We start from the raw sequence: 13,035 nt of genomic DNA, 5'->3' as shown, positions 1-13,035 counted from the left end.
TCCCCAGAGAGGTCATTAATAGGGATGAATTATGTCAGAATCATATCAGTATCTACAGATATTTGCCTAAAATAAATACATATATACACACACACGTAGACGACAGACAGATGTTTAGATTTGACTGATACTTCAGACTAATATTTGATATGTCTGTTATTCTTTGGAAGAGCAGAATGTTTAGGTGATGTTGGGTTATTGTGCTGAATCTTTTCATTTTATTAATTTACTGCATCTGTAACCCTCAGAAAATAAAATACATACATGCATTAAGGTTATATTTCTCAGTAATGCTGACGCAGGTAGATTTAGTCCCAATTTTAACTCATTATAAATGTGAGATTTGTATTAGGTGTCAGTGTTGGTGTCGCCATTGGCAGTTATGAACATGAAAAAATCCAGATATCTGCGTCGGCCCACGGTTCCCATATTGGAGCATACCTGTTAATTATGTAATTGCGTTTCAAAGCTATAAATATTTTTTGACAAGAGAAGAGAAAAAAATTAAAGTTTGGTTTAAGTCAATCAACCAACCTTTATTTGGTCTCGGATGTACATTGAGGGTGACCCTCATTTACAGTATAGCCGAGTAAATTACACAGGGATTAAAAAAGTTGAAATTTACCAGCTAAAGCAAATGAAATCATCAGACAAGAAGATTTATATATTAAAAAAAATCAAATTAAATAAACAAAATAGTAAAATTCATAATAAAAACGCATTAAAATGAAGTAAAAGAGTCGACCTTGATAGTAAGCGGTAAGAAAACAAAAATTTTAGAAAAACCTAATTTACTAAAAAAGAATAGTAAAAGAATTAACATAAAATAAAACAGATTGCAACTTGAAATAAAATGTTGTTGTTGTTGTTGTTGTTGTTAATATTATTATTATTAATAATAATAATAATAGTAATAATACATAAAAAGAAGAAAGGAAAAGTCAAACCCAACTAAAACAGTTCCAGGCTGTCTGAAGGTGGTTAGAGGCTAAAAGTGACACCAGAGAGTGAGTTTTAGAGACTCCAGTAGTGAATTCCTGCTCACTGGTGTTCAGATTTTCCCAGTTCAGTAAAAACTCAGGTGATCCAGTCACTGAGCAGGTCTAATAATTACTGTTATTCAGAGATATTACAGATGAAATATAAGCCGGTATATGGCAGCGGACATTTTCAATTATGTTAAAAACAAAAAAAGTGATTCAAGGTTTTGTACCAACAGTGATGTAAATATTTATGTAATGTAAACAAATATGAAGCAAAATGACAATAAAAACTGAGGGTTAAACCTCGTCTCAGAGTGAACTGCAGTGCCAATCACTGCAGTCCTTTATGTCTTTAAGTAGTCGGTGTGGAGAGTTGGGGATGTTCCTAACGGTGCTGTATGTGTTTGTGCAGGAGGCTCAGCGGGAGAACGCTTTTCTGCGCTCTCAGTTTGCGGAGTGCAGCGACTCGCTGGCTCAGGAGAAGGTGGAGGCGGAGCGGCGTTTGGCTGCCGTGGAAACAGAAACCCACCGACTGAGCGAAGTGCTGAAGGAGAGCAAGGAGAAGCACACAGAGGAGCTGAAGAAGCAGGAGGAGAGGGTGAGGAACAGTTAGAGGAACGTGCCTCAGAGCACCAATCAGGGGGATGTTTAGCTCCTGGTCTCCAAACCTGGTCTTGGAGAGCTGCCTTCATGCAGAGTTTAGCTCCAAGCTGGCTTGGCTATGTCTACATAAATACCACCAAGAAAAGATGAAAATCCATGAAAATTTCACCCTTTTATTTTCAACCAAAATTTGCGTCATGAGGGATCGAACTAGCGATCTCCTGATGATGCGGCCAGCGCTTAGACGGTTGTGCTACTCGGGAGCACGGCTTTCTGTGTTAGTCAGAGGTTTGGGTACTCAGGCTGTGCGCGTTGTTACGACCCGTAACAGAAAATGAGAGTGGGCTCTCTCCCCAGACCAGCCGGCAGACCAGACACTGGACACCATTCAAAACTGAAAACTGCTGGTTTATTTAGACTTTGCTAAAAATAGGCAAGTTTGCTAAAGGCCAAGCTGAATGGGGACTAAAGACTTCAGGGAGAAGCATATGCCGAAACAATAAAAACAAAACTAATGATTTCAAACCCTAACTAAACTACAAACAAAAGAAACAAAAAGACGTATGGCTACCCACACTCCCTCCCTTACACGGGAGAAAAGGTAAGAAAACAACGTGGCGCCGCCCCCTACTTTCCCCAAGCTCACAAAGTCTAATCAAGCAGTCACAATTTTAACAACAGCAGCAAAGCGAAGCAGACTGAAGTGAAGAGTGCCAAGCTGGTCTGGACACGCTGTTCCAGGTCACATCAGAGGGAAGAGAGCCCTGCACCCTTTATACAGGAGTGTGCCCCATGTGCCCAGTCACGGACCTGCATTTAATACAACAAGAGGGGAAAACACACAAAATGACCACAGACAGACACAGAAAAGTTACTGAAACGAGGGGTCATAACAGTGTGCACACCGTGCATTAGTACTTACTAGAGTAATAATTGCTTTATATCTATTGTATGATTTTGTTATCTTTCATGTGATGTCCACCGATCAGGCGTAACATTAAGACCACCTCCTTGTTTCTACGCTCATTGTCCATTTTATCAGCTCCACTTACTATATAGGTGCACTTTGTAGTTCTACAGTTACAGACTGTAGTCCATCTGTTTCTCTGATACTTTGTTAGCCCCCTTTTACCCTGTTCTTCAGTGGTCAGGACCCCCATGGACCCTCACAGAGCAGGTACTATTTGGGTGGTGGATCATTCTCAGCACTGCAGTAACACTGACGTGGTGGTGGTGTGTTAGTGTGTATTGCGCTGGTCTGAGTGGATCAGACACAGCAGTGCTGCTGGAGTTTTAAACACTGTGTCCACTCACTGTCCACTCAAATAGACACTCCTACCTTGTCAGTCCACCTTGTAGATGTAAAGTCAGAGGCGATAGCTCATCTGCTGCTGCACAGTTTGTGTTGGTCATCCTCTAGTCCTTCATCAGTGGTCACAGGACGCTGCCCACAGGACGCTGTTGGCTGGATATTTTTGGTTGGTGGACAAGGAGGTGGTCATAATGTTACTCCTGATCAGTGTGTGCCACAGTTGTCACAAGGTGGGGAAAAAAGTGAATCAAAAACTGGCTCTGATTGGCCAGAAGTTCAGCCTGATTTATTTGAGTGCTTTTTAAGAACAAAGTTAAACGGCCCTGAAGCAGATTAGGTATGCAAGTTGCCATGGTGATGTATCTCGATTAAAAAGTGATCTTCATGAGATGATCCACTATTAGTTTGAGTTTATGTTACTGCGTATGTAGATCCTCCAGTCATGTTTCTGTTTTGTTTCATTTCTGTTTTATCTGGTGGGGAAGAGTTAATTTTAATTTCTTTATTTTATCTCAGTGCTGTGCTAAACAGTGTTTGCGCTCTTCTGTTGTTAAAGATCCGAAATCGAGACAAGCACATCAACAGCCTGAAGAAGAAGTGTCAGAAGGAGTGCGAGCAGAACCGTGAGAAACAGCAGCGCATCGAGACCCTCGAGCGATACCTGGCTGACCTGCCCACCATGGAGGACTACCAGAGCCAGAGGAAGCAGGTAGAACCAGCCGCGTTCACGGCCTGAATTTTGCCTTCACGACACAGATTTACTACTGTGTTACATTCAGATTGTGATAAGCCTTATAGTACATTCAGAATGCATTGATGGATTGTAATTGATACCTCGTAAGGCTACAATATGCAAATGAGCCCTTTAACCAGTTTTATTTGTGCCTTATAATTGAAAGCATGGAGGATTTGCTGTCTTGTTTGGTAAACATATTGTGGAACCACTTCACAACAACACTACCTGTTTAAAAATGGTTTAAAATTAGGTTATTTATGGTTATTAATTTGGTCATAAACACAGTAACAATCAGTAGAGCCCATAAATTAAAAGCTTTGTACTTGCCAAATAGTGAGCCCACATTCATTTATACTGTTAAAGCTCAGATCTTGCTGGTTACTGGTCTGGCTTTATCTTCTCCATCAGTCAGCATTAAACCTGTCAGCTTCATCAGATGTTCATGTTTATCATATAGAACAGCTCACTGCTGGACTTTAGTTACATTTAGAGCATCATATATCAATTATTTATTATCGCTCACCCCTAATTCTTCAGTGATATGAAGCTAAAGTCAGATATTCGCCAGCTTCTTGTTCAGATTTTCCCATTCCACCTTAAATGGTGCAGCAGTTCAGACACCTCAGGCGCCAGAGTGTAACTCCTGGACTATTTAAGGTGGAACAGGAAATTTAGCTACCAAGACATCAGCACACTACATAAATATAATACTAATATTGATAATAAGATGGTTATCGTAATTTTTAACAGAGAAAATTCTCACATTTGTGGGTTTCTTTGGTCTCTTGTTCTCCGTCTCGCCGGTGTTTCTTTTTTTCTCATAACTCTCTGTTTGGTGTCTCTGAAAAACCTCCATTTGGAGGGTCATGTAGCTCTAACACTTCACCCTCCCCCTCTGTCTTACCAAGAATCAGGACACCCCACCCCTAGACATGAATGCACCAAACTGGGCGATGTGGCTAAGTGGTAGGGGCGAGGGGTGAAGTGGGATTGGGCCTGAGTGTGTTCTGTAAGTTTGAAGTGAACTGCTGTGAAATAACGTTCAGACTTTTCCTGTATTTGTGTTTGTGTGTATGTATATTAGCTGGAAGCTGCGGAGCAGAAGGTGGGTGAGCTGCAGGCTGCAGTGTTGGAGCTGCAGACCCAGCTGGAGGAGAGCCGGTCAGCCAGTCGCAGCAAAGACAGCCAGCTGGAGGAGCAGAGACGCAGAGAGAGAGAGCTGCTCAACACCGTCACCAGGTACAGCGCACACACCTGCTTACCCACCTGTACGATTCAATAGAGGGGGGGGTCTTAGAGGAGACGTATTGGATTCACCAGTCACTGGCTTTCGCTTTGAATTGAATTGTTTACATTTGATACACTATATGGCGAGGACTTCCCCTTTCATTTCTCAGGCAAAAACGGATTCAGTTCATTTAAGTCAGAGGAATGGAAAAATCATGGAAAAAAAGAAAATGTCCTTTTTTTCACAGAGATATTAGCTGATTAAAATGTGGCCACATGACACTCAGTCTAGCAATTGTGAGATATTGTGGAGGGGCGGATCTCTCTCAGTGACAATATTGTTGCAGCACCTCCTCTGCTGCTCTGCATGCCCTTCATTTTTCATGCATCTATGTTTTACCTTTATAATATGAGTCATTTTTGTACCAGAAAAAGTCATATTTCATTTCTGCGTGATCATTTTTCAGCCTCTCTTTATCCCTTTATCCCCTATTAAACACGCTGTTTTTGATACTATGTCTTTAAGACTAATATATGTACGTGAGCTCTGTTCTGATTGGCTGCCTGTGTTGTGCCTCATTCAATAAGTAGTCCAGGCTGAAATGCTCCATATGACTTCAGTGTGAACAGGCAGAGCTAGACTGCTGTAGGCTGAATAGACGGCTTTATGTAAATTATTCATGACATCACAAAAACACTTGATTTAAAATGGGCTGTTTTTAATAGAGTTTAGTTTGCCTAAATGGACTGTATGGACTGAAATGTGAACGGTATGCTCAGTGACAACATACTGTGCTAAACTCCTGCAAAAAAAATTCCTTTTTTTATTATATAGGTCCTTTTTAATAGAATCTCCATTCTCCACACTGCACAGAGCTCTGACACTAGACGCTCTTGAATCCAGGCTTAAAACACTCCTATTTGTGCAGCTTTCAGCTCAGTTTAAAACGCGGTTAGCTTTTTTAGCCCTTCTTCTCTGTAACAGCACTTTATCCTAATTTATTTTTATTTTTTAATTAGATTTTTAAATTATATCCTAATGTCCTTTTTTGATTTTTAATGACATTTTTTCTCCTTTGAAATCTGTTGTTTTTTAATCGTGTTTATTTTTGCATTCTTTTTGCGTTTGTTACTTGTTTCTGTTCATCTTTAATTCACTTTTTTAAATAACTCTTTATTTTCCCTCATTTGTAAAGCACTGACAGCAGTGAATGAAAGGTGCTGTATTAGTAAACTTGCCTTGTCATAGTTTTGCATTGCAATCACGATGTCACGATCCATTGTACAGCAGTATGTTTATAGGACAGAGAAGTACAGTATGTGTGTTATGTAGTCTCCAGGCTAGAGTGCAGGAGAGCCTGGAAGATGGCGCGAGGTTACCGTCTCTGGACATCGAGAAGCTCCGAGAGGAGAATGTGGCCCTGAAGGAGGAGCAGCAGAAACTCAAAAAGGTGTGTTTACGTAGTGGCGGGGCAATATGGCAAATATAGACCAATAAGCAACATGCATCACTATATCTAGATTTTCTGAAGTTTGCATTGGAGCAGAGAAGAACCCGTAGTTCTGCTAAATCCAGTTAAACAGGACTAATGATGCTCTCTTTGTAATCAAACGTCCTGTTGGTCAGAGTTCTTTAGGTACTGACCATGTCTACCAAATTCTCAGAAAAAGCATATTGTGATGTCATTTATCACAATTACAATAAATATTCATATTGCATACCTGTATTTTATATGCATGACCCGTTTAAAATATTCTGCATATTTCAGAGTGGTTTGGTGTGAAATGGTTCAGATGTCTTTACAGTGGTGGTGATGGGAACCAGGGGTCGCCATGACTACAACACAAATATAGACATTTTATTTACTATCCAGAACCACCAGTGAACCTACACGAGTCTTCTGAGTTTATATGGAATGTTGATGATGGAAAATAGTGATAAATCTGAAATAATCAGTTTTCTTTGGGGACTATTTTTTCTTCCCAGCACCCTACATGTTGTACCCCCCACCATCTGCCACCATGAATGGGTTTAAAAAATGTGTTTTAGTCTAAAACCTTCAGGCAGTGAATTCATAACCATTTCATGTAGGAACTTTCTGTGAGGGAGCTTTTAGAGGTGGACGTCTGGTTCCTATCACCACCACTGTGAACAGTTCTGACTCAGTAAGTTTCTCTAGAACAGAGCGTTTCACACCAAACCACTCTGAACGACTCTTAACTGCTTAATTATGCAGAAAATTTTGAAAAATTGGAGGAGTTCCCCTAAAATCATACATCGTCTCTGAATTTTTGCATTGTTAAGTCGTCAAATGAAATTTCTTGTTTCAGGTTATTGAGAAGCAGTTGAGGATGATGGAACAGCTGGGCTCACAGATCAGGGTACGCACCTCACCCCGAACATGCTAGCATTGCTAACACATGAATGATACTGAGGGTCAGTTGAGCCTTCTGGTGATGTTAAGAGGATCTTCACTGTTCTTGTTTATTAGCATTAGGTCTCGTTTGCTGGCTGCTGACGTGGCAGACATGCAGCAGACTGTATATGTGTGTGAGTATCTGATCCTCTCTGAAATGTCTCTCTGTCGTTTGTGTGTGTTGGTTTATTCAGAACATGCAGCAGCACCTGAGTGAGGAGGAGAGCAGCGGTCAGGCTCTGAGAGACGAGCTGGACGCTAAAGAGAAGGAGCTGCTGCAGTTACACTCCGCAGTGAAGGAGGTCAGTTATACAGACTCTTATTTCTACTATAAATTTGGTAACTGCTATGAATTATTCAGTGTCTACTATAAATTATTCAGTGTCTAATTTAAATTATGCGGTAACTGCTATGAATTATTCAGTGTCTACTATAAATTATTCAGTGTCTAATTTAAATTATGCGGTAACTGCTATGAATTTTTCAGTACTCACTATGAATTATTTAGTATCTACTATTAATTATTCAGTGTCTACTGTAAATTATTCAGCACCCACTATGAATTATTCAGTACCGCTATGAATTATTCAGTACCTACTATGAATTATTCGGTAACTGCTATTATTAATTATTGGAAATTAACCTTTAAAGTTTTAATTTATTTCTGTAGTTTTATTTAATTATTGTACCTATTATTTTAATAAGTGTTTGTGATTTTAAGGCAGAGTTATTGTTATTTTTTTTTTTTCCATTTCTGTAAATTGTTTCCAGGCTAGTCAACAGAATATCATAGTATTGTGTTGTGATGTGTTTGGATGACCCTTCATTGAGTGTGTTTGGATGTGTGCAGGTTTTTAAACGCGTGTGAACGTAAACGGGTGTGTTGTTGTGTTTCAGCTCTCTGTACAGAATCAGGATCTGATGGAGCAGACTGTGACTCTGCGGGAGCGGCTGCAGGCCACTGCAGGGTCCGGTGATGGATGTGTCCGATGGGAGGCCGACTGCGGCCTGCAGCCAGCGGGGGTCCAGCTCACCCAGCAGCTCTATGGAGAGATGGAGGCCTGTCTGAGTGACCTCCGCTCCCTCTGCAGCGTCCTCACCCACACCGCACAGGGCAAAGACCCCAACCTGTCCATGCTGCTGGGCATCAGCTGTGAGTACAAATACACACACCTCCTGTAGAGTATTACAGTCTGTCAGAGTGACTGTGTGGATCATATGAACATTATAGAGGCTTTTTAAATGAAACAGTAGAAGCCATATCGCCCCCTACACTTCCTGTAGTGTATTACAGTCTGTCAGAGTGACTGTGTGGATCATATGAACATTATAGAGGCTTTTTAAATGAAACAGTAGAAGCCATATCGCCCCCTACACTTCCTGTAGTGTATTACATTCTGTCAGAGTGACTGTGGATCATTATAGAGTGCTTTTGTTTCTAAAAGGTCTCATATAATAAGCTGTTTTTGCCCTGTGCAGCTCATTCACTGCTAACGTTTACATGGTAGTTGGAGGGATGCTTGTTCTTTGTTGTCATGGTAACTTAGCACTGGCAGTAACAGTTTACTATGCAGGGCTGTGGCAGGTTTGTGTGTGTAGTCATGGTAATGAAGGTGTGTGTGTGGATGGTAACTGTAACTGTAGAGAGTGTGGTGAGTGGATCAGACACAGCAGTGCTGCTGATAAAATGGACAATGAGTGTAGAAACAAGGAGGTGGTCATAATGTTATGCCTGATCAGTGTTCATCATCTAGAAGATGAAGAATAATTAAATCCTTCATTTCGTCAAGCACGTATTTGCGTCTCGCGGCGACGCTGCTCGTTTATTTCCAGTACTGCCGTCTGTTCTCGCACATGCTCAGACTGAGAAATCCGAAAGAATTCAGAGTAAGGGTTCACATGCACTGAGAAATCTGATTACCGAGCTAAAATCCAGCCTCTTTATCAGATTTCTTGATCAGATTTATAGACCTCACTCTGATCTAAGAAAGCAGAGTGTGCTGTTTACATTACCGTTTGAATAATCAGATAACTGCAGAAATCTGATTATGATCGGATTATTTAGTTCATGTAGACCCACTCATTGATTCCAAACCATTCAAAAAAATTGGTGTCACATTATTGAAAGTATTGGAAATCAGCTCCTGTTCTGTTCCGGCTGAAACGTATTGCTTGTTCTCTCCTACAGCGCCGCCTGCAGTGTCGGAGCAGAGCGAGGACTGGCTCAGCCCTGCAGTTCTGCAGAGGAAACTGCAGGAGGCGCTGCAGCTCCGCCGAGACGTGGAGGCACTGAGGACCACCGTCTCTGACCGCTACGCCCAGGACATGGGCGACAACTGCACCACCCAGTGACCCTCAACCAGAGGAACCAGAGGAACCACCAGAGCATGTTCAGTCCATGGTTGTTCCTCTGAACGGACCTTTAAGGCTCCACAGCTTTGTGCCTTCATTCAGAACCACCAGGAACGCAGAGCAGGTTCAGTCCACGCTGTTTCCTCTCGAAGGGCTAGCAGTGCTAACACTGAGGCTAACGCTAACGACACTACATTGGCTTATTTTTATATAAAGGTCGTAATATCGCTATTTTTCTAACTTCTCCATCCGACTGACGTTTGTTTTCGTGGTGCTGTGTTGCTGTTTAACGTGATCATTCCCGTGTGTTGGGGAGCGAATGTGATGTGGTTGACAATCAACTGAAAATAATTTCTAATCCTTCTTTGTTTAGCTTTTCGTGATGCGAGGAACGTTAGCTTTACGTCTTTTGCCCGTCATCTCAGATTAACATGAGCTGGAGGGCGAACACTACCTGCCGTTATCTCACCTGCGCTGAGGAGAAACGTGGTTGTGCCTTTTGTGCTAAACCAACACGCATTAAAGTCCACAGACACGCCTGCACCTTTAATATCAGCTAGAACAACTTCATTAACGACGCGTGGCGTCAAATAAAGTAACTTTTTTTGTTTTTAATCAGAACATTCCATCATATTTAACATACATAGACATCGAATGTGTGATTTTAAACCTTCATAATTACAGAGCTCTAAGGTGACATGGTTTTTTTTAATAAGGCGTGGCCACAAATTATTATATTGAGACCACAAATTACTATATTGAGGCCACAGGTTCATCTACTGAGGCCACAATTTACTGTATTGAGGCCAGGAGTTACTATATTGAGGCCACAAAATAAGATATTGTGGCCGCAAATTACTATATTGAGGCCAAAATTACTGTATTGAGGCCAAAGTTAGTACATTAAGGCCACTAGGGATTATATTGAGGCCACAAGTTCATCTACTGAGGCCACAGTTTACTGTATTGAGGCCAGGAGTTATTATATTGAGGCTACAAATTAATATATTGTGGCCAAAGTTTACTATATTGAGGCCACAATTTACTGTATTGAGGCCACGAGGTATTATATTGAGGCTGCAGTTTACTATATTGAGGCCATAAAGTATTATATTGAGGCCACAAGGTAATACATTGAGGCCACAAATTATGAGACACTTATCTCTTGGCCTCAATATATTAATTTGTGGCCATGCCTTATTAAAAAAATAACCACCCTGTCACCTCAGGGGCTCCGTACACAACAACATGACTCATTATTCTCTATGTTCTAAACTTCTGGTATTAAATAACACAACGCTGACTAAAGTAAAGCAAAAAATCTAATATGAGCTGTTTCCCCACTGACCTCAAACGTGGTCAGTCAGCTCAGACATGTTTGGTGTCTGAACCTTCTTTAGTTTAAAGGCTAATGTAGCTAATGAGTAATATAAGCCTACGACAGCTGGTTCACATATAGCAAGTTCATTAGAGATTATTGACCACTCTACACCGTTTGAGGCCAGCATGTGATGATTCAGGCCTGCAGTTAGCACCATGCTAACCTAGTGAGCTATAAGCGTCTGTCACTTAGGCCTCATAGCAAAAGACGCAAACTTCAGAGGCCAAACATGTCCTGACTGATCAGCTACATTTGAGATCTTCTGATTTCTAGAGGGAAACAGCTGCTGACAGATGTTCATTTACTTTTTGAAAACGTTTTTGCACAAAGATGTGGTCATGTTACATTTCATGTTAGAGCGCTTCGGTGTCTATTTGTAGATGTCTTCTTTATCTGGTAGCAGATGTTTTCCATTAAAAATGAAACCCTTAATAGTTCAACCCAGAAATGCTAACAGAGACTGGAGCTCATTGTGATCAGCACTAACGGCTTTCATTCACTGTTAGCGACATTAGCATTCATGGCAAGAGTGCTAGTGAGACTGCTAGCATTTTATTAGCATTGACTGGAAAAAAAAACAGCACTACTGAATTAAAACCAGGCGCTTTATGCCATTTCATATCTGAAGATATAGTTTTACATCATAGTTTATCTGAAATTGTGCCTTTTCTCTGTGTAGTTAGCATGGATGGTTTTAGTGTGTCAGAAAAAGCAATATTAGCTCGTTTCATGCAGCGACTCTTTCTCATAGAGCCTTTTTTGAACAGTGAGTCTTCCGTATAGTTTTCATGTGTATTAAGCTGCTCCTGCTGCATATTTAAATGAAATGAAAGGGGATTGGATTGTACTGTGGAGGATAATGATGTGATGATGCGCCATGTTTGGTCCAGAGAAACATTTCTGGACCAATTGAACATGAGAGGAGCTCAACGTTGTAATATTTCGTTAAACATAACCAGCCAAGGAAGCCTAATCGCAACACTAAATATGTTTATATATGTATGTTGTTTCCATGCCTTTTAGAAATAAAGACTTTTTGTGAACTTATGACTTTTAAAGACTGTAGAAGTGCTTATAGTTTCTGAATTTTCTCAGGCTTATAAAGTGACTGACTGTTCTTGGGTGTTCTTTTGTTCCCCCGTTACAAAAGAATAACACTCATGTGTCTACATTTCAGGTGATGTTATGAGATCCTGCAGTGCTTTGGTTTAGAAACCCTGAGAACCCAGGCAGCTTTATTAGTACTGAGAACCAAAATGCCTCCCACTGTATACTAAACAGTAATTCTCACTGCTTTTGAATATACAGAACTCTTTCATTTCCAGTCAAAACAACCAACAAGTACAAGTTATTGCTTTTTCAGGAGATGTTGATGAGGAGATTATGCTTGCATGAAGTCATGAACAGGACTAAAAGCTACAGAGAAAATGAGGCTCCTAACAACCACCTGGAAGAGCTGGTAGCCCCCAAAACTGCCCCCATCAGATAAACAGCACTTAAAGCTTTCATCTCTGACAGAGAGGAGAAAATCAAGCTGATCAGATCTGAAAACATCCACAGGTGTTTCTGTTCATCCTTCCACTGTGAGAAGACGACTCAGCGCTGTGGGTCTGAAAGGATGTGTAGCTGATCAAGAAGAACCTCACTGAGAAAAGGAGACGGACACATCAAACAAAGAAGCTGAACGATGGACTGACCACCCCAGAGTCCAGACCTCAACACCACTGAATGTGTTTGATTCCTTCAGAAAATCATCAACCAGCTTCTAAGACTGAACTTTGGAGGTGTGTCTGCAGATTCTTTGAGGAGCTGAAAGTGAGTCTCCTGAAAAGAATGGAAGCTGGAATAAAGGAGAAGAGTGACTCACTGAACACTGAACACCTGAGAGTAGATTTAGCTGTTCAGGCTTAAAGCTGATGTTAAATGTTTTCTGATTTTATCCCAGATACTGATAACTGAGTAACTGAATGAAGGGTGGTCAGACTTTTGTATAGTACAGTCTTTAAAAAGATGGTTCTTCAAGG

General features: G+C 40.9%; 1 protein-coding gene across 2 annotated transcripts in view; it reads left to right on the top strand.

Annotated features, from left to right (window-relative positions):
- cep85 (centrosomal protein 85) overlaps positions 1-10,345 on the top strand; it is a 28,475-nt gene extending 18,130 nt beyond the window's left edge. For both annotated transcript variants that reach the window (XM_036558817.1, XM_036558818.1), the window contains 8 exons: positions 1,396-1,581; positions 3,455-3,607; positions 4,719-4,873; positions 6,195-6,312; positions 7,193-7,243; positions 7,473-7,580; positions 8,176-8,431; positions 9,467-10,345. In XM_036558817.1, the coding sequence (XP_036414710.1) occupies positions 1,396-1,581; positions 3,455-3,607; positions 4,719-4,873; positions 6,195-6,312; positions 7,193-7,243; positions 7,473-7,580; positions 8,176-8,431; positions 9,467-9,630 (1,191 nt within the window). In that variant the 3' untranslated portion in view covers positions 9,631-10,345. The remainder of the gene's footprint in view (positions 1-1,395; positions 1,582-3,454; positions 3,608-4,718; positions 4,874-6,194; positions 6,313-7,192; positions 7,244-7,472; positions 7,581-8,175; positions 8,432-9,466) is intronic.
- Positions 10,346-13,035: the final 2,690 nt, after the last annotated feature.

The sequence above is a fragment of the Colossoma macropomum genome, unplaced genomic scaffold (assembly GCF_904425465.1).
Source record: "Colossoma macropomum unplaced genomic scaffold, Colossoma_macropomum, whole genome shotgun sequence".
NCBI classification, from domain to species: Eukaryota; Metazoa; Chordata; class Actinopteri; order Characiformes; family Serrasalmidae; genus Colossoma; species Colossoma macropomum.
This window is presented reverse-complemented; position numbering and strand designations above follow the sequence as displayed.